Source organism: Salmo salar, chromosome 23 (genome assembly GCF_965601325.2).
Source record: "Salmo salar chromosome 23, fSalSal1, whole genome shotgun sequence".
Taxonomy (NCBI): domain Eukaryota; kingdom Metazoa; phylum Chordata; class Actinopteri; order Salmoniformes; family Salmonidae; genus Salmo; species Salmo salar.
The window spans coordinates 53,945,001-53,964,757 of NC_138313.1; the positions used below are offsets into that span (position 1 = coordinate 53,945,001).

General features: G+C 45.7%; 1 protein-coding gene across 1 annotated transcript in view; it reads right to left on the reverse strand.

Annotated features, from left to right (window-relative positions):
* Positions 1-19,757, reverse strand: part of LOC106584860 (anoctamin-2) — a 128,833-nt gene that overhangs the window by 18,747 nt on the left and 90,329 nt on the right. Inside the window, exons 15-18 of the mRNA XM_082968267.1 lie at positions 11,478-11,679; positions 10,170-10,281; positions 7,319-7,376; positions 7,132-7,232 (exon numbers count right to left, since the gene is read on the reverse strand). Coding sequence (XP_082824393.1) covers positions 7,132-7,232; positions 7,319-7,376; positions 10,170-10,281; positions 11,478-11,679 — 473 coding nt within the window. The remainder of the gene's footprint in view (positions 1-7,131; positions 7,233-7,318; positions 7,377-10,169; positions 10,282-11,477; positions 11,680-19,757) is intronic.

Sequence of the window (19,757 nt, forward strand, 5' to 3'; positions counted from 1 at the left end):
TGGTACCATTCCCCAGATCTGTGCCTCGACTCCTTCCTGTCTCGGAGCTCTATGGACAATTCCTTTGACCTCATTACTTGGTTTTTGCTCTGACATACACTGTCAACTCTGAGACCTTATATAGACAGGTGTGTGCCTTTCCAAATCATGTCCAATCAATTGAATTTACCACAGGTGGACTCCTATGAAGTTGTAGAAACATCTCAAGGATGATCAATGGAAACAGGATGCACCTGAGCTCAATTTAGAGTTTCATAGCAAAGGGTCTGAATACTTATGTAAATAATGTATTTCTGTTTTGTCATTATGGGGTATTGTGTGTAGATTAATGAGGAAAAAATATAATTTATTCAATTTTAGAATAAGGCTGGAAGGTAACAAAATCTGGAATAAGGGAAGGGGTCTGAATACTTTCCGAATGCACTGTATATGTCACGTCCTGGCCAGTAAAGGGGTTGTTTGTTATTGTAGTTTGGTCAGGACATGGCAGGGGGGTGTTTGTTATTGTAGTTTGGTCAGGGCGTGGCAGGGGGTGTTTGTTATTGTAGTTTGGTCAGGACATGGCAGGGGGTGTTTGTTATTGTAGTTTGGTCAGGACATGGCAGGGGGGTGTTTGTTATTGTAGTTTGGTCAGGGCGTGGCAGGGGGTGTTTGTTATTGTAGTTTGGTCAGGACATGGCAGGGGGTGTTTGTTATTGTAGTTTGGTCAGGACATGGCAGGGGGTGTTTGTTATTGTAGTTTGGTCAGGGCGTGGCAGGGGGGTGTTTGTTATTGTAGTTTGGTCAGGACATGGCAGGGGGTGTTTGTTATTGTAGTTTGGTCAGGGCGTGGCAGGGGGTGTTTGTTATTGTAGTTTGGTCAGGACATGGCAGGGGGTGTTTGTTATTGTAGTTTGGTCAGGGCGTGGCAGGGGGTGTTTGTTATTGTAGTTTGGTCAGGACATGGCAGGGGGTGTTTGTTATTGTAGTTTGGTCAGGACATGGCAGGGGGGTGTTTGTTATTGTAGTTTGGTCAGGGCGTGGCAGGGGGTGTTTGTTATTGTAGTTTGGTCAGGACATGGCAGGGGGTGTTTGTTATTGTAGTTTGGTCAGGACATGGCAGGGGGTGTTTGTTATTGTAGTTTGGTCAGGGCGTGGCAGGGGGGTGTTTGTTATTGTAGTTTGGTCAGGACATGGCAGGGGGTGTTTGTTATTGTAGTTTGGTCAGGGCGTGGCAGGGGGTGTTTGTTATTGTAGTTTGGTCAGGACATGGCAGGGGGTGTTTGTTATTGTAGTTTGGTCAGGGCGTGGCAGGGGGTGTTTGTTATTGTAGTTTGGTCAGGACATGGCAGGGGGTGTTTGTTATTGTAGTTTGGTCAGGGCGTGGCAGGGGGTGTTTGTTATTGTAGTTTGGTCAGGGCGTGGCAGGGGGGTGTTTGTTATTGTAGTTTGGTCAGGGCGTGGCAGGGGGGTGTTTGTTATTGTAGTTTGGTCAGGGCGTGGCAGGGGGTGTTTGTTATTGTAGTTTGGTCAGGACATGGCAGGGGTGTTTGTTATTGTAGTTTGGTCAGGGCGTGGCAGGGGGGTGTTTGTTATTGTAGTTTGGTCAGGACATGGCAGGGGGTGTTTGTTATTGTAGTTTGGTCAGGGCGTGGCAGGGGGTGTTTGTTATTGTAGTTTGGTCAGGACATGGCAGGGGGTGTTTGTTATTGTAGTTTGGTCAGGGCGTGGCAGAGGGGTATTTGTTATTGTAGTTTGGTCAGGACGTGGCAGGGGGGTGTTTGTTATTGTAGTTTGGTCAGGGCGTGGCAGGGGGGTGTTTGTTATTGTAGTTTGGTCAGGGCGTGGCAGGGGGTGTTTGTTATTGTAGTTTGGTCAGGGCGTGGCAGAGGGGTATTTGTTATTGTAGTTTGGTCAGGACGTGGCAGGGGGGTGTTTGTTATTGTAGTTTGGTCAGGGCGTGGCAGGGGGGTGTTTGTTATTGTAGTTTGGTCAGGGCGTGGCAGGGGGTGTTTGTTATTGTAGTTTGGTCAGGACGTGGCAGGGGGGTGTTTGTTATTGTAGTTTGGTCAGGGCATGGCAGGGGGTTGTTTGTTATTGTAGTTTGGTCAGGGCGTGGCAGGGGGTGTTTGTTATTGTAGTTTGGTCAGGACATGGCAGGGGGGTGTTTGTTATTGTAGTTTGGTCAGGGCGTGGCAGGGGGGTGTTTGTTATTGTAGTTTGGTCAGGGCGTGGCAGGGGGGTGTTTGTTATTGTAGTTTGGTCAGGGCATGGCAGGGGGGTGTTTGTTATTGTAGTTTGGTCAGGGCGTGGCAGGGGGGTGTTTGTTATTGTAGTTTGGTCAGGGCGTGGCAGGGGGGTGTTTGTTATTGTAGTTTGGTCAGGGCGTGGCAGGGGGTGTTTGTTATTGTAGTTTGGTCAGGGCGTGGCAGGGGGGTGTTTGTTATTGTAGTTTGGTCAGGGCGTGGCAGGGGGGTGTTTGTTATTGTAGTTTGGTCAGGGCGTGGCAGGGGGGTGTTTGTTATTGTAGTTTGGTCAGGGCGTGGCAGGGGGGTGTTTGTTATTGTAGTTTGGTCAGGGCGTGGCAGGGGGGTGTTTGTTATTGTAGTTTGGTCAGGGCGTGGCAGGGGGGTGTTTGTTATTGTAGTTTGGTCAGGACGTGGCAGGGGGTGTTTGTTATTGTAGTTTGGTCAGGGCGTGGCAGGGGGGTGTTTGTTATTGTAGTTTGGTCAGGGCGTGGCAGGGGGTGTTTGTTATTGTAGTTTGGTCAGGGCGTGGCAGGGGGTGTTTGTTCTGTGTGTTTTTTTTTTTTTTTGGTTCTAGGGGATTTTGGTTCTAGTTTTCTATTTCTATGTTTCTTTTTCTATGTTGTGGCCATGTATGGCTTCCAATCAGAGGCAGCCTGTTTTTTCCTGTGTTTTTGTGGGTGGTTGCTTTCTGCGTAGTCTGTGTACCTTGCAGAACTGTTGTTTGTCGGTTCATTGTTTTCATTTAAGTGTTCACTTTATTAAGTAATTAAAGAAGATGAGCACTATACCTGCTGCGTTTTGGTCCCCCTTCATTGACACATGTGACAGTATATATATATATTTTTTAGCTGTAAGCTGTATTTACTTAGGGTTATGTATGTCTGTGTACTATTTAGATTCTGAAAACACATTTCAGGGTTGAACTAATAGCATGGTTGTTACCTACATAGGTATTAACCATATGAGCCAACTATCTACTAGCATTAAGATTGCTAACTCATATCTGTAATACATAGCTAATTGCTAATATTAAGATAGCTATGTATTTACAGATATGAACTAGCTAATAACTAATTCAATCAAATTGTATTTGTCACTTGCGCCAAATAGTGAAATGCTTACTTATAACCAAAAGTTATAAGAAAAATAAGTGTTCAGAAAGTATTTGCTAAAATAACCGATAGTAAAAAAATAAGAAAAATAAAAGAGACAAATAGAAAAATAACAAATAATTGAAGTGCAACAACAAAATAACAGTAACGAGGCTATAATAGATCAAATCAAATGTTATTTATCACATGTGCCGAATACAACAGGTGTAGACCGTACAGCGAAGTGCTTAGTTACAAGCCCTTAACCAACAATGCAGTTTTAAGAAAAATAAATGTTTAGTAAAAAATAGATAAGTAAAAAATTTAAATAACAAATAGTTAAAGAGTAGCAATAAAATAACAGTAGCGAGGCTATTGACTCTGTACCGGTACAGAGTCAATGTGGAGGCTATATACAGGGGGTACCGGTACAGAGTCAATGTGGAGGCTATATACAGGGGGGTACCGGTACAGAGTCAATGTGGAGGCTATATACAGGGGGTACCGGTACAGAGTCAATGTGGAGGCTGTATACAGGGGGTACCGGTACAGAGTCAATGTGGATGCTATATACAGGGGGGTACCGGTACAGAGTCAATGTGGAGGCTATATACAGGGGGTGCCGGTAAAGAGTCAATGTGGAGGCTATATACAGGGTGTACCGGTACAGAGTCAATGTGGAGGCTATATACAGGGGGTACCGGTACAGAGTCAATGTGGAGGCTATATACAGGGTGTACCGGTACAGAGTCAATGTGGAGGCTATATACAGGGGGTACCGGTACAGAGTCAATGTGGAGGCTATATACAAGGGGGTACCGGTACAGAGTCAATGTGGAGGCTATATACAAGGGGGTACCGGTACAGAGTCAATGTGGAGGATATATACAGGGGGGTACCGGTACAGAGTCAATGTGCGAGGGCACCGGTCAGTCGAGGTAATTGAGGTAATATATACATATAGGTAGAGTGACTATGCATAGATAATAACCAGAGAGTAGCAGCAGCTTAAAAGAGGAGGGGGGGAGGGGGGGGGGTGATGCAATGCAAATAGTCTTATGGCTTGGGTGTTGAAGCTGTTAAGAAGCCTTTTGGACCTACACGCTTTTGCACCGCTTGCCGTGCGGTAGCAGAGAAAAGAGTCTATGACTAGGGTGGCTGGAGTCTTTGACAATTTTTAGGGCTTTCCTCTGACACCGCCTGGTGTAGAGGTCCTGGATGGCAGGCAGCTTTTCCCCAGTGATGTACTGGGCCGTACGCACTACCCTCTGTAGTGCCTTGCGGTTCGAGGCCGAGCAGTTGCCATACCAGGCAGTGATGCAACCAGTCAGGATGCTCTCGATGGTGCAGCTGTAGAACTTTTTGAGGATCTGAGGACCCATGCCAAATCTTTTCAGTCTTCTGAGGGGGAATAGGCTTTGCCGTGCCCTCTTCACGACTGTCTTGGTGTTTGGACGATGTTGGTTTGTTGGTGATGTGGACACCAAGGAAGTTGAAGCTCTCAATCTGCTCTACTACAGCCCCGTCGATGAGAATGGGGGCGTGCTCGGTCCTCCTTCTCCTGTTGTCCACAATCATCTCCTTTGTCTTGATCACGTTGAGGGAGAGGGTGTTGTCCTGGTACCACACGGCCAGGTCTCTGACCTCCTCCCTATAGCCTCTCTCATCGTTGTCGGTGAACAGGCCTACCACTGTTGTGTTGTCAGCAAACTTGATGGAGTTGTGCCTGGCCGTGCAGTCATGAGTGAACAGGGAGTACAGGAGGGGACTGAGCACGCACCCCTGAGGGGCCCCCATGTTGAGGATTAGTGTTGTGGATGTGTTGCTACCTACCCTCACCACCTGGGGGCGGCTCCTCAGGAAGTCCAGGATCCATTTGCAGAGAGAGGTGTTTAGTCCCAGGGTCCTTAGCTTAGTGATGAGCTTTGAGGGCAATATGGTATTGAACGCTGAGCTCTAGTCAATGAATAGCATTCTCACGTAAGTGTTCGTTTTGTCCAGGTGGGAAAAGGCAGTGTGGAGTGCAATAGAGATTGCATCATCTGTGGATCTGTTGGGGCGGTATGCAAATTGGAGTGGGTCTAGGGTTTCTGGGATAATGGTGTTGATGTGAGCCATGACTAGCCTTTCAAAGCACTTCATGGCTACAGACGTGAGTGCTAAGGCTGGTAGTCATTTAGGCAGGTTACCTTAGTGTTCTTGGGCACAGGGTGGTCTGTTTGAAACATGTTGGTATTACAGACTCGGACAGGGAGAGGTTGAAAATGTCAGTGAAGACACTTGCCAGTTGGTCAGCGCATGCTCGCGGTACACGTCCTGGTAATCCATCTGGCCCTGCGGCCTTGTGAATGTTGACCTGTTTAAAGGTCTTACTCACATCGGCTGTGGAGAGCATGATCACACAGTCATCCGGAACAGCTGATGCTCTCATGCATGTTTCAGTGTTACTTGCCTCGAAGCGAGCGTATAAGTTATTTAGCTTGTCTGGTAGGCTCGTGTCACTTGGCAGCTCTCGGCTGTGCTTGCCTTTGTATTCTGTAATAGTTTGCAAGTCCTGCCACATCTGACGAGCGTCAGAGCCGGGTATAGTACGATTCAATCAAAGTCCTGTTTTGAAGCTTTGCCTGTTTGATGGTTCGTCGGGGGGCATAACAGGATTTCTTAAAAGCTTTTGGGTTAGAGTCCCGCTCCTTGAAAGTGGCAGCTCTAGCCTTTAGCTCAGTGCGAATGTCGCCTGCAATCCATTGCTTCTGGTTGGGGTATGTACATACAGTCACTGCTGGGACGATGTCATCAATGCACTTGTTGATGATGCCAATGACTGATGTGGTGTACTCCTCAATGCCATCGGAAGAATCCCGGAACATGTTCCAGTCTGTGATAGCAAAACAGTCCTGTAGTTTAGCATCTGCTTCATCTGACCACTTTTTTATAGACCGAGTCACTGGTGCTTCCTGCTTTAATTTTTGCTTGTAAGCAGGAATCAGGAGGATAAAATGATGGTCAGATTTGCCAAATGGAGGGCGAGGGAGAGCTTTGTTCGCATCTCTGTGTGTGGAGTAAAGGAGGTCTAGATTTTTTTTCCCTCTGGTTGCACATTTAACATGCTGATAGAACTGAGGTAAAACTGATTTAAGTTTCCCTGCATTAAAGTCCCTGGCCACTAGGAGCGCCGCCTCTGGATGAGCATTTTCCTGTTTGCTTAAGGCGGTATATACAGCTTATTGAGTGCGTTCTTAGTGCCAGAATCGTGGTGGTATGTAGACAGCTACAAAAAATACAGATGAAATCTCTCTCGGTAAATATTGTGGTCTATAGCTTATCATGAGATACTCTACCTCAGGCGAGCAAAACCCTGAGACTTCCTTAGATATCGTGCACCAGCTGTTGTTTACAAATATGCATAGGCCCCCGCCCCGTGTCATACCAGAGGCTGCTGTTCTATCCTACCGATAGTGTATAACCCGCCAGCTGTATGTTCTTAATGTCGCCGTTCAGCCATTTTAAGATAGTTATGTATTTACAGGTATGAGCTAGCCAACTACTAATGTTAAAATAACTATGTAACCCATTTACAGATATGAGAAAGCGAACTATTAGCGTTAATAGCTATGTAATCTATTTACAGATATGAGCTAGCTAACGTTAAAGCTACCTATCAGACTGCTCCAAATTGTAATTGACATATAAGCGATAGTACTTGTGTGTGGGTGTGTGTGTGTGTGTGTGTGTGTGTGTGTGTGTGTGTGTGTGTGTGTGTGTGTGTGTGTGTGTGTGTGTGTGTGTGTGTGTGTGTGTCTGTGTATACATACGGTATAACAATCTCGAACACGTTGTTCTGGATGAGTTGTTTTCCCAACATGATCATACTAAGCTGGATACACAGCTCTATCAGACAGCCAGGTGGGGCACACTGTGGAGAAAATACACATCCACGCACACAGCATTAGTGGATGTGTGTTTGTGTTCACATGTGTGTGTGTGTTGTAGTGAACCCACCTCCTCCATGCGGAAGTGGCCAAACAAGTAGACATAGTCCCCTGGAGGTCCAGCAAACCTACAGAGGGAGAAAGGGAGAGAGACACATACAGTGCATTCGGAAGGCATTCAGACTCCTTGACTTTTTCCACATTTTGTTTTACGTTACAGCCTTATTCAGTTACAGCCTTATTCAAACTTTTACCCTCATTAATCTTAACACAATACCCCAAAGCTCATCAATAAGCTAAGAACCCTGGGACTAAACACCTCCCTCTGCAACTGGATCCTGACGGGCCGCCCGCAGGTGGTAAGGGTAGATAACAACACATGGGCAACGCTGATCCTCAACACAATACTCCATAATGACAAAGCAAAAACTGGTTTTAAGGAAGTGTTGTATGGCATTGAAGCTCATTTGGCGGTTGGTTAACCCAGTGTCCAAAGAAGGGCCAGATGTATACAGAATGGTGTCGTCTGCGTAGAGGTGGATCAGAGAATCACCAGCAGCAAGAGCGACATCATTGATATATACAGAGAAAAGAATCGGCCCGAGATTTGAACCCTGTGGCACCCCATAGAGACTACCAGAGGTCCGGACAACAGGCCGTCCGATTTGACACACTGAACTCTATCAGAGAAGTAGTTGGTGAACCAGGCGAGGCAGTCAATAGAGGAACCAAGGCTGTTGAGTCTGCCGATAAGAATACGATGATTGACAGAGTCGAAAGCCTTGGCCAGGTCGATGAAGACGGCTGCACAGTACTGTTTTTTATTGATGACGGTTATGATATCGTTTAGTACCTTGAGCGTGGCTGAGGTGCACCCATGACCAGCTCGGAAACCAGATTGCATAGTGGAGAAGGTACGGTGGGATTCGAAATGGTCGGTGATCTGTTTGTTCACTTGGCTTTCGAAGACTTTAGAAAGGCAGGGCAGGATGGAAATAGGTCTGTAACAGTTTGGGTCTAGAGTGTCTCCCCCTTTGAAGAGGGGGATGACCTCGGCCGCTTTCAAATCTTTAGGAATCTCAGACGATACGAAAGAGAGGTTGAACAGACTAGTAATAGGGGTTGCGACAATTGCGGTGGATAATTTTAGGAAGAGAGCGTCCAGATTGTCTATTCCAGGTCGAAGCGGGATCCATTGCAACCTAGCTGGCTAACTGGCTAGTTGGTAGCAGGTTTTGACACAAACACTTATGAACAAAATAGAAATAAAGCAAAATACAACTTCTGAAACAACAGACTGAAACAAAAAGGTTGAGGTGCAGGAGGTATCTGAGTTCGTGCCTTGTGACTGCCAATGCCCTTGGGATAATGTACATTTGCTGCAGAATTATGACAACTCAGCAACACAATGGTAGGGATTATCTGAGATAGTCTTGGGTCATTGATAAATCGTTGTCTGAACGTGGCCTTAAAATGCGTGGACAGAGTCCAGGAGTAGAGGACGAAGGCGCAGGTACCTCTGGATCCGATCTCAAATCGTAAGCCCCCGGGGAAGAAGGCACCGTAACCTCTGGAACTAGGGCATCGAAACTGTTTCTAGTCTGTGTCTGGTCCAGGCTCACCTTCGCCAAGGAGGCCCCCATTGCCAGAGGTCTCTGTTTTCAACTTCCACGGCGAGTGACATGTCTCCATGGCTGGTTGGTAGGATTGAGACCAGGAACATCCACTTAGTCATCCAGGAGCATCCTACTAACTCCATTATCCAGGGAAGGGGAAGACCCCTTCTGGGAGGGATCCCTGCAGAGTAACGGCCAGTCGGCTGTAGAGAGCCGACACAGCGGAGACACTTCCACCAGGCCAGAGATGCATCTGGCTACTGGGGTAGAAGACAAAGAAGAAGTAGGCGGGTGTGGATTCCCGAGTAGCTTGTGTTCGTTTGCTACTTGTTCGCTAAAATTAGCCACTTTGCACCTGTAGTCCTCTGCAAGCAAATAGTTGCTACATTGGAAGTCCTGGCAGACCACATTGTCCCGGATAAACCAAACACAGAAGTCATTAAACATTTTGTGAAATTCACGTTGTGATAAATGAATGGTGGAGTATTGTAATCCAGGCTAGCAAAACGCGTTTCATCAACAACACACTCACACTGGGGGGCGTGTCGCGCTGAGGATATTACATGTGTGATGATATTACAACCAGATAGTTAACATTTATTTAACAATCCCTTGAAAATGGCACGAAATTGTCAATGATTTTAGTGGAGCTGGGGGTCTCCTTGCCCCGAGAAGGAAAATTGATTGCTCTGCACCTTATTGTGATGTTTTTTTGAAAACGACCTGTAGACACCGGCTGGAACACGATTTTAACCAATCAGCATCCAGGATTAGACCCACCCGTTGTATAAAGGTCATTACATTGCTCTCTTTTCATTCATAAAGCTCTTTTGCAAAAACTCCCTCTGTACCTAACATCATGAATAACCTTTACACGGAGGAGTTACCACACCAGGTCTCAGGGATGGCTAACTCTGGAAATGAATTCGGTCTCTACAGAGTTAGGCAAATCAGATATTAGTTTTAATGCATTTTACTTGTGGAATAATGTCCAAAAGTCTAAAACAAATATATGATTTGGTGCCTACAGAGCAATTCAGATGAATGATTGAGGACCTTTATCCCGAATCATGAGTTTATGTTCTATGGTTGTGTATCTCTGTTTGGCTTTTCATAGTGTATTGATGTGTATAATGTTTTATTATTTGGTATTGTGGTGCTATACAGGGCTCATTTGGAAAGGAGACCTTGGTCTCAGCATGACTCCCTGTTAATATAAAGGTTCAATAAAAATAAATAAAACATGCACACACACATGCACACACACATGCACACACACATGCACATGCACACACACCCCCTCACCTGCCCTTGAAGAAAGCCACATAGAAGACGGGAGCAAAGGTGTTCATGGATTTCAACAGAAATGATTTCAGAATCAAACGCTCCTCAAACTCCGCCTCCGTCTTAGGAACCTCTGACAGACAAGACAACCAGCCAATCACATTATTAGACAGACAGGACAACCAGCCAATCATATCATCAGACGTTATCAGAAGTGTGTGTTAAACAGTTCAGTGAGCCAGACAGTGATAGGGTGAGTGTTAGGGTGAGGGTTAGTGTTAGGGTGAGGGTTAGTGTTAGGCTGAGGCTTAGTGTTAGGGTTAATGTTTGGGTGAGGGTTGGTGTTAGGGTGAGGGTTAGTGTTAGGGTGAGGGTTAGTGTTAGGGTGAGGGTTAGTGTTAGGGTGAGGGTTAGTGTTAGGCTAAGGCTTAATGTGAGGGTTCATGTTTGGGTGAGGGTTAGTGTTAGGGTAAGGGTTAATGTTTACGTGAGGGTTAGTGTTAGGGTGAGGGTTAGTGTTAGGGTGAGGGTTAGTGTTAGGGTGAGGGTTAAGGTGAGGTTTAGTGTTAAGGTGAGGGTTAGTGTTAAGGTGAGGGTTAGTCTTAAGGTGAGGGTTAGTGTTAGGGTGAGGGTTAGTGTTAGGGTTAGTGTGAGGGTTAGTGTTAGGGTGAGGGTTATGGTTAGAGTTAGGGTTAGTGTTAGGGTGAGGGTTACCCAGTTCAGTGAGCCAGACAGCGATAGGGTTAGGGTTACCCAGTTCAGTGAGCCAGACAGCGATAGTGTTAGGGTTAGTGTGAGGGTTAGTGTTAGGGTGAGGGTTATGGTTAGAGTTAGGGTTAGTGTTAGGGTGAGAGTTACCCAGTTTCGTGAGCCAGACAGCAATAGGGTTAGTGTTAGGGTTAGGGTTAGGGTTAGGTTTAGGGTTACTCAGTTTCGTGAGCCAGACAGCGATAGGGTTAGGGTTAGGGTGAGAGTTACCCAGTTCAGTGAGCCAGACAGCAATAGGGTTAGTGTTAGTGTTAGGGTTAGGGTTTGGGTTAGGGTTAGGTTTAGGGTTAGGGTTAGGGTTAGTGTTAGGGTTAGGGTTAGGGTTAGGGTTAGGTTTAGGGTTAGGGTTAGGGTTAGTGTTAGGGTTAGGGTTAGGGTTAGGGTTACCCAGTTTCGTGAGCCAGACAGCGATAGGGTTAGGGTTAGGGTGAGAGTTACCCAGTTCAGTGAGCCAGACAGCAATAGGGTTAGTGTTAGTGTTAGGGTTAGGGTTAGGGTTAGGGTTACCCAGTTTCGTGAGCCAGACAGCGATAGGGTGGTTAGGGTTAGGGTTAGGGTTACCCAGTTTCGTGAGCCAGACAGCGATAGCTCCGTAGATCTCATCCAGTACCAATACAACCAGCAGGTTGATGATGATGGCGGTGGTGGTCACTGTCATCCTAACAGAAGCCTTGGCCTCAGGGTCTGGGTTCATGGACCAGATAGACAGCATGGTGATGCGATACAGGATCACTCCAAACACGGCGGAAAACGTTACCCCCATCTAACACACAAACACACAGACAGTAAATGATCAACCAAAATACAGGATAGAGTGATATATATAGCTAGCTATTGTAATTAGCATTGTTAGCTATCTAATCAAATTAAACTTTATTTGTCAAATGCGCCGAATACAACAAATATAGACCTTTTTTATTTTATTTCACCTTGGCTAGTTGAGAACAGAGTTACACATGGAATAAACAAACGTACAATCAATAATACAGTAGAAAATCTATATACAGCATGTGCAAATGAGGTAGGATAAGGGAGGTAAGGAAATAAATAGGCCATGGTGGCAAAGTAATTACAATATATATAATGGGGTGCAAAGGAGCAAGATAAATAAATAAATACAGTATGGGGATGAGGTAGATTGTATGGGCTATTTACAGATGGGCTATGTACAGGTGCAGTGATCTGTGAGCTGCTCTGACAGCTGGTGCTTAAAGCTAGTGAGGGAGGTAAGAGTCTCCAGCTTCAGAGATTTTTGCAGTTTGTTCCAGTCATTGGCAGCAGAGAACTGGAAGGAGAGATAGCCAAAGGAGGAATTGGCTTTGGGGGTGACCAGTGAGATATACCTGCTGGAGCGCGTGCTACAGGTGGGTGCTGCTATGGTGACCAGTGAGCTGAGGTGAGGCGGGGCTTTACCTAGCAGAAACTTGTAGATGACACCTTACTGTGAAATGCTTGCTTACAAGCCCTTAACCATCAGTGTAGTTCAAGAAGAGTTAAGAAACTATTTACCAAATAAACTACAGTAAATATCATATAAATTAACACAATAACGAGGCTATACACAGGGGATACCGGTACCGAGTCAGTGTGCAGGGGTACAGGTTAGTTGAGGTAATTTGTACATGTAGGTAAGGGTGAAGTGACTACGCATAGACAATAAGTAGCGAGTAGCAATGGTGTACAAAACAAATGGGGGGGGGGGGGGGTAGGTTTAGTGTTAGGGTGAGGATTAGTATTAGGGTGAGGGTTAGTGTTAAGGTGAGGGTTAGTGTTAGGGTGAGGGTTTGTGTTAATGCTAGGGTGAGGGTTAATGTTAAGGTGAGGGTTAGTGTTAGGGTGAGGGTTTGTGTTAATGCTAGGGTGAGGGTTAATGTTAAGGTGAGGGTTAGTGTTAGGGTGAGGGTTAGTGTTAGGGTGAGGGTTAGTGTTAGGGTGAGGGTTAGTGTTAAGGTGAGGGTTAGTGTTAGGGTGAGGATTAGTATTAGGGTGAGGGTTAGTGTTAAGGTGAGGGTTAGTGTTAGGGTGAGGGTTTGTGTTAATGTTAGGGTGAGGGTTAATGTTAAGGTGAGGGTTAGTGTTAGGGTGAGGGTTAGTGTTAGGGTGAGGGTTAGTGTTAAGGTGAGGGTTAGTGTTAGGGTGAGGGTTTGTGTTAATGCTAGGGTGAGGGTTAATGTTAAGGTGAGGGTTAGTGTTAGGGTTAGTGTTAATGTTAGGGTGAGGGTTAATGTTAACCTGTTAGGGCTAGGGGGCAGTATTGACACGGCTGGATAAAAAACATACCCGATTTAATCTGGTTACCACTCCTACCCAGTAACTAGAATATGCACATACTTATTACATATGGATAGAAAACACCCTAAATTTTCTAAAACTGTTTGAATGGTGTCTGTGAGTATAACAGAACTCAAATGGCAGGTCAAAACCTGAGAGATTCCTTTACAGGAAGTGGCCTGTCTGACCATTTCTTGAACTTCTTTTCCATCTCTATCTTTTACTAAGGATCTCTGCTCTAACGTGACACTTCCCACGTCGTCCATAGGCGCTCAGAGCCCGGGAAAAAACAGAATGTCGTCATTCCAGCCCCAGGCTGAAACACATTATCGCCTTTCTCAAGTGGCCGATCAAGGGACACTGGGCTTATGCGCATGACCCGACCGCCCCCGCCTTTGGGATTTTTTCCTCTGTTTGCCGAAAAGGAGATTCCCTGTCGGAATATTATCGCTTTTCTACGAGAAAAATGGCGTAAAAATTGATTTTAAACAGCGGTTGACATGCTTCGAAGTACGGTAATGGAATATTTAGAATTTTATTGTCACGAATTGCGCCATGCGCGCGACACTTCTTTACTATTTCGGATAGTGTCTGGAACGCACGAACAAAACGCCGCTATTCGGATATAACGATGGATTATTTTGGACCAAACCAACATTTGTTATTGAAGTAGCAGTCCTGGGTGTGCATTCTGACGAAGACAACAAAAGGTAATCAAACTTTTATAATAGTAAATATGATTATGGTGAGTGCTAAACTTGCCGGGTGTCTAAATAGCGAGCCCGTGATGCCTGGGCTATGTACTTAGAATATTGCAAAATGTGCTTTCACCAAAAAGCTATTTTAAAATCGGACATATCGAGTGCATAGAGGAGGTCTGTATCTATAATTCTTAAAATAATTGTTATGCTTTTTGTGAACGTTTATCGTGAGTAATTTAGTAAAATGTTAGCGAATTCCCCGGAAGTTTGCGGGGGGTATGCTAGTTCTGAACGTCACATGCTAATGTAAAAAGCTGGTTTTTGATATAAATATGAACTTGATTGAACAAAACATGCATGTATTGTATAACATAATGTCCTAGGGTTGTCATCTGATGAAGATCATCAAAGGTGAGTGCTGCATTTAGCTGTCTTCTGGGTTTTGGTGACATTATATGCTAGCTTGAAAAATGGGTGTCTGATTATTTCTGGCTTGGTACTCTGCTGACATAATCTAATGTTTTGCTTTCGTTGTAAAGCCTTTTTGAAATCGGACAGTGTGGTTAGATTAACGAGAGTCTTGTCTTTAAATAGCTGTAAAATAGTCATATGTTTGAGAAATTGAAGTAATAGGATTTTTAAGGTTTTGAAAATCGCGCCACAGGCTGCTAGCCCATAGAGGTTAAGGTGAGGGTTAGTGTTAGGGTGAGGGTTAGTGTTAGGGTGAGGGTTAGTGTTAGGGTGAGGGTTAGTGTTAGGGTGAGGGTTAGTGTTAGGGTGAGGGTGAGGGTTAGGGTTAAGGTGAGGGTTAGTGTTAGGGTTAGTGTTAGGGTTAGTGTTAGTGTTAGGGTTAGTGTTAGGGTTAGGGTTAGTGTTAAGGTCAGGGTTAGTGTTAGGGTTAGGGTTAGTGTTAGGGTGAGGGTTGGGGTTAGTGTTAAGGTGAGGGTTAGTGTTAGGGTGAGGGTTAGGGTTAGTGTTAAGGTGAGGGTTAGTGTTAGGGTTAGTGTTACGGTCAGGGTTAGTGTTAAGGTCAGGGTTAGGGTCAGGGTTAGGGTTAAAACAAATGGGGGTGGGGAGGGGGTAAATGTAATAGTCCAGTGGCCATCTGATTAATTGTTCAGCAGTCTTATGGCTTGGGGGTAGAAGCTGTTAAGGAGCATTTTGGTCTTAGACTTGGGGCTCCAGTACCGCTTGCTGTGCGGTAGCAGAGAGAACAGTCTATGACTTGGGTGACTGGAGTCTCTGACAATTTATGGGCTCTCACACCACCTATTATATAGTTCCTGGATTGCAGGAAGCTTGGCCCCGGTGACGTTGGTCGCACTACCCTCTGTAGTGCCTTACGGTCAGATGCCGAGCAGTTGCCGTACCATTTACATTTACATTTTAGTCATTTAGCAGACGCTCTTATCCAGAGCGACTTACAAATTGGTGCATTCACCTATAATATCCAGTGGAACAACCACTTTACAATAGTGCATCTAAATCTTTTAAGGGGGGGGTTAGAAGGATTACTTTATCCTATCCCAGGTATTCCTTGAAGAGGTGGGGTTTCAGGTGTCTCCGGAAGGTGGTGATTGACTCCGCTGTCCTGGCGTCGTGAGGGAGCTTGTTCCACCATTGGGGTGCCAGAGCAGCGAACAGTTTTGACTGGGCTGAGCGGGAACTGTGCTTCCTCAGAGGTAGGGAGGCGAGCAGGCCAGAGGTGGATGAACGGAGTGCCCTTGTTTGGGTGTAGGGCCTGATCAGAGCCTGAAGGTACGGAGGTGCCGTTCCCCTCACAGCTCCGTAGGCAAGCACCATGGTCTTGTACCAGGCAGTGATGCAACCGGTCAGGATGCTCTCGATGGTGCAGCTATTTCTGAGGATATGGTGACCCTTTCCAAATCTATTCAGTCCCTGAGGGGCAAAAGGTTTTGCCGTGCGCTCTTCACAACTGTCTTGATGTGTTTGGAACATGATAGTTCGTTGATGATGTGGACACCAAGGAACTTGAAACTCTTGACCCGCTCCGCTACAGCCCTGCCGATGTTAATGGGGGCGTGCTCGGCCCGACTTTTCCTGTCATCCACGATCAGCTCCTTTGTCTTGCTCACATTGAGGGAGAGGTTGTTGTCCTGCATCACACTGTGAGTTTTCTGACCTCCTTCCTACAGGCTGTCTCATCATTGTCCGTGATCAGGCCTACCACTGTTGTGTCGTCAGCAAACTTAATGATGGTGTTGGAGTCGTGTTTGGCCACACAATCGTGGGTGAACAGGGAGTATAGGAGGGGACTAAGTACACATCCCTGAGGGGCCCCAGTGTTGAGGATCAGTGTGGCGGATGTGTTGTTACCTACCCTTACCACCTGGGGGCGGCCCCTCAGGAAGTCCAGGATCCATTTGCAGAGAGAGGTGTTTAGTCCCAGGGTCCTTAGCTTAGTGATGAACTGCATGGGCACTATAGTGTTGAACGCTGAGCTGTAGTCAATGAACAGCATTCTCACATAAGTCTTCCTTATGTCGTGGTGTGCAAATTGGAGTGGGTCTAGGGTATCCGGGAGGATGCTTTTGATGTGAGCCATGACCAGCCTTTCAAAGCACTTTATGGCTACTGACGTGAGTGCTATGGGGCGGTAATAATTTAGGCAGGTTACCTTCGCTTCATTGGGCACAGGGACTATGGTGGTCTGCTTGAAATATGTTGGTATTACAGACTCAGTCAGGAAGAGGTTGAAAATGTCAGTTTAGACACCTGCCAGTTGTTCCGCGCATGCTTTGAGTACACGTCCTGGTAATCCGTCTGGCCCCGCGGCTTTGTGAATGACCTGTTTAAAGGTCTTGCTCACATCGGCAACCTAGAGTGTTATCACACAGTCATCCAGAACAGCTGGTGCTCTCCTGCATGCTTCAGTGTTGCTTGCCTCGAAGCGAGCATGAAAGGCATTTAGCTCGTCTGGTAGGCTCGCGTCAGGGTTTCCCTTTCTTGTCCGTAATAGTTTTCAAGCCCTGCCACATCCGACGAGCGTTGGAGCCTGTGTAGTAGGATTCAATCTTAATCCTGTATTGACGCTTTGCTTGTTTGATGGTTCGTCGGAGGGCATAGTGGGAAATCTTATAAGCTTCCAAGTTAGGGTCCAGCTCCTTGATTTCTTATAGGCTTCTAGATTAGTGTCCTTCTTGAAAGCGGCTGCTCTAGCCTTTAGCTTGATGCAGATGTTGCCTGTAATCCATGGCTTCTGGTTGGGATATGTACTTACGGTCATTGTGGGGACGACGTCGTCGATGCACTTATTGATGAAGCTTGTGATTGAGGTGGTATGCTCTTCAATGCCATTGGATGAATCCCGGACCATATTCCAGTCTGCGCTAGCAAAAACAGTCCTGTAGCGTAGCATCCGCATCATCTGACCACTTCCGTATTGAGCGAGTCACTGGTACATTCTGCTTTAGTTTTTGCTTGTAAGCAGGAATCAGGAGGATAGAATTATGGTCAGATTTGCCAAAGGGAGGGCGGGCGAGAGCTTTGTACTCATCTCTGTGTGTGGAGTAAAGGTGGTCAAGAGTTTTATTCCTCTGGTTGCACATGTGACATGCTGGTAAAAATGTGATAAAACTGATTTAAGTTTGCCTGCATTATAGTTCCCGGCCACTAGGAGCGCCACTTCTGGGTGAACATTTTCTTGTTTGCTTATGGCCTTATAGAGCTGGTTGAGTGCTGTCTTAGTGCCAGCATCGGTCTGTGGTGGTAAATAGACGGCTAGGAATAATATAGATGAGAACTCTTGGTAGATAGTGTGGTCTACAGCTGATCATAAGTTACTCTACCTCAGGCAATATTAATATTATACGTTGCGCATCAGCTGTTATTGACAAAAAGACACACCCTCCTCGTCTTACCAGAGCTTCTCTGTTCTGCCGGTGCATGGAAAATCCCACCAGCTCCATATTATCCGTGTCGTCGTTCAGCCACGTGTGAAACATAAGATATTACAGTTCTTAATATCCCGTTGGTAGGATTTTATTTTCCAATGATTGCAGGTTTGCAAGTAGAATTGACGGCAGTCAGAGTTTACTCGCTCACCTACGGATTCTCAAAATGCCCAATCTGCATCCTCTTTTCTTCACGCAAATGACAGGGATCTGGGCCTGTTCCCGGGAGAGCAGTATATCTTTCTCGTCTGACTCTTTAAAGGAAAAGGCTTCTTCCAGTTCGTGGTGAGTAACCCCAGTTCTGATGTCCAGAAGTTATTTTCGGTCATAAGAGACGGTAGCAGCAACATTATGTACAAAATAAGATTTTTTTTATTTATTTTTTACAAACAACGCAAAAAAAACGAACAAAATTGCACAATTCGTTACGGGCATGTAAAATGTCAGCCATCCTCTTCGGCGCCATCTCATCATTACTAACTTGTATTAGCATTGTTAGCTATCTAGCTATCGTTACTAGCTTTTATTTACATTAATAGCTAGCTAGCTATCGTTACTTGTCTGTATTAGCAATGTTAGATAGCTAGCCATCGTTACTAACTTGTATTAGCAAATGTCCTGTGGTACTCTGTGATTGTCCAGTGGTAGTCCTGTGGTATTCATGGGAAATGTAAACCAGAAAGTACCACAAAAATCCATGATTGAGTCTTTGAGTCTTTCAATGAAGAGATTGAGACAAAACTGTCCAGTTTGAGTGTTTGTTGCAGTTTGTTCCAGTCGCTAGCTGCAGCGAACTGAAAAGAGGAACGACCCAGGGATGTGTCTGCTTTGGGGACCTTTAACAGAATGTGACTGGCAGAACGGGTGTTGTATGTGGAGGATGAGGGCTGCAGTAGATATCTCAGATAGGGGGAAGTGAGGCTTAAGAGGGTTTAATAAATAAGCATCAACCAGTGGGTCTTGAGACGGGTATACAGAGATGACCAGTTTACAGAGGAGTACAGAGTGCAGTGATGTGTCCTATAAGGAGCATTGGTGGCAAATCTGATGGCCGAATGGTAAAGAACATCTAGTCGCTTGAGAGCACACTTACCTGCCGATCTATAAATTATGTCTCCGTAATTTAGCATGGGAAGGATGGTCATCTGAATCAGGGTTAGTTTGGCAGCTGTTGTGAAAGAGGAGTGATTACAATTGAGGAAACCAAGTCTAGATTTAACTTAAGCCTGCAGCTTTGATATGTGCTGAGAGGAGGACAGTGTAATGTCTAGCCATACTCCCAAGTACTTGTATGAGGTGACTATGTCAAAACTCTAAACCCTCAGAGGTAGTAATCACACCTGTGGGGAGTGGGGCATTCTTCTTACCAAACCACATGACCTTTGTTTTGGAGGTGTTCAGAACAAGGTTAAGGGTAGAGAAAGCTTGTTGGACACTAAGAAAGCTTTGTTGTAGAGCATTTAACACAGAATCCGGGGAGGGGCCAGCTGAGTATAAGACTGTATCATCTGCATATAAATGGATGAGAGAGCTTCCTACTGCCTGAGCTGTGTTGTTGATGTAAATTGAGAAGAGCGTGGGGCCTAGGACTGAGCCTTGGGGTACTCCCTTGGTGACAGGCAGTGGCTGAGACAGCAGATTTTCTGACTTTATTCACTGCACTCTTTGAGAGAAGTGGTTAGCAAACCAGGCCAAAGACCCCTCAGAGACACCAATACTCCTTAACCGGCCAACAAGAATGGAATGGTCTACCGTATCAAAAGCTTTGGCCAAGTCAGTAAAAATAGCTGCACAACATTGCTTAGAATCTAGGGCAATGGTGACATCATTGAGGACCTTTAAGGTTGCAGTGACACATCCATAACCTGAGCGGAAACCAGATTGCAAACCCGAGAGAATACTATAGACATCAAGAAAGCCAGTCAGTTGATTATTGACAAGTTTTTCCAACACGT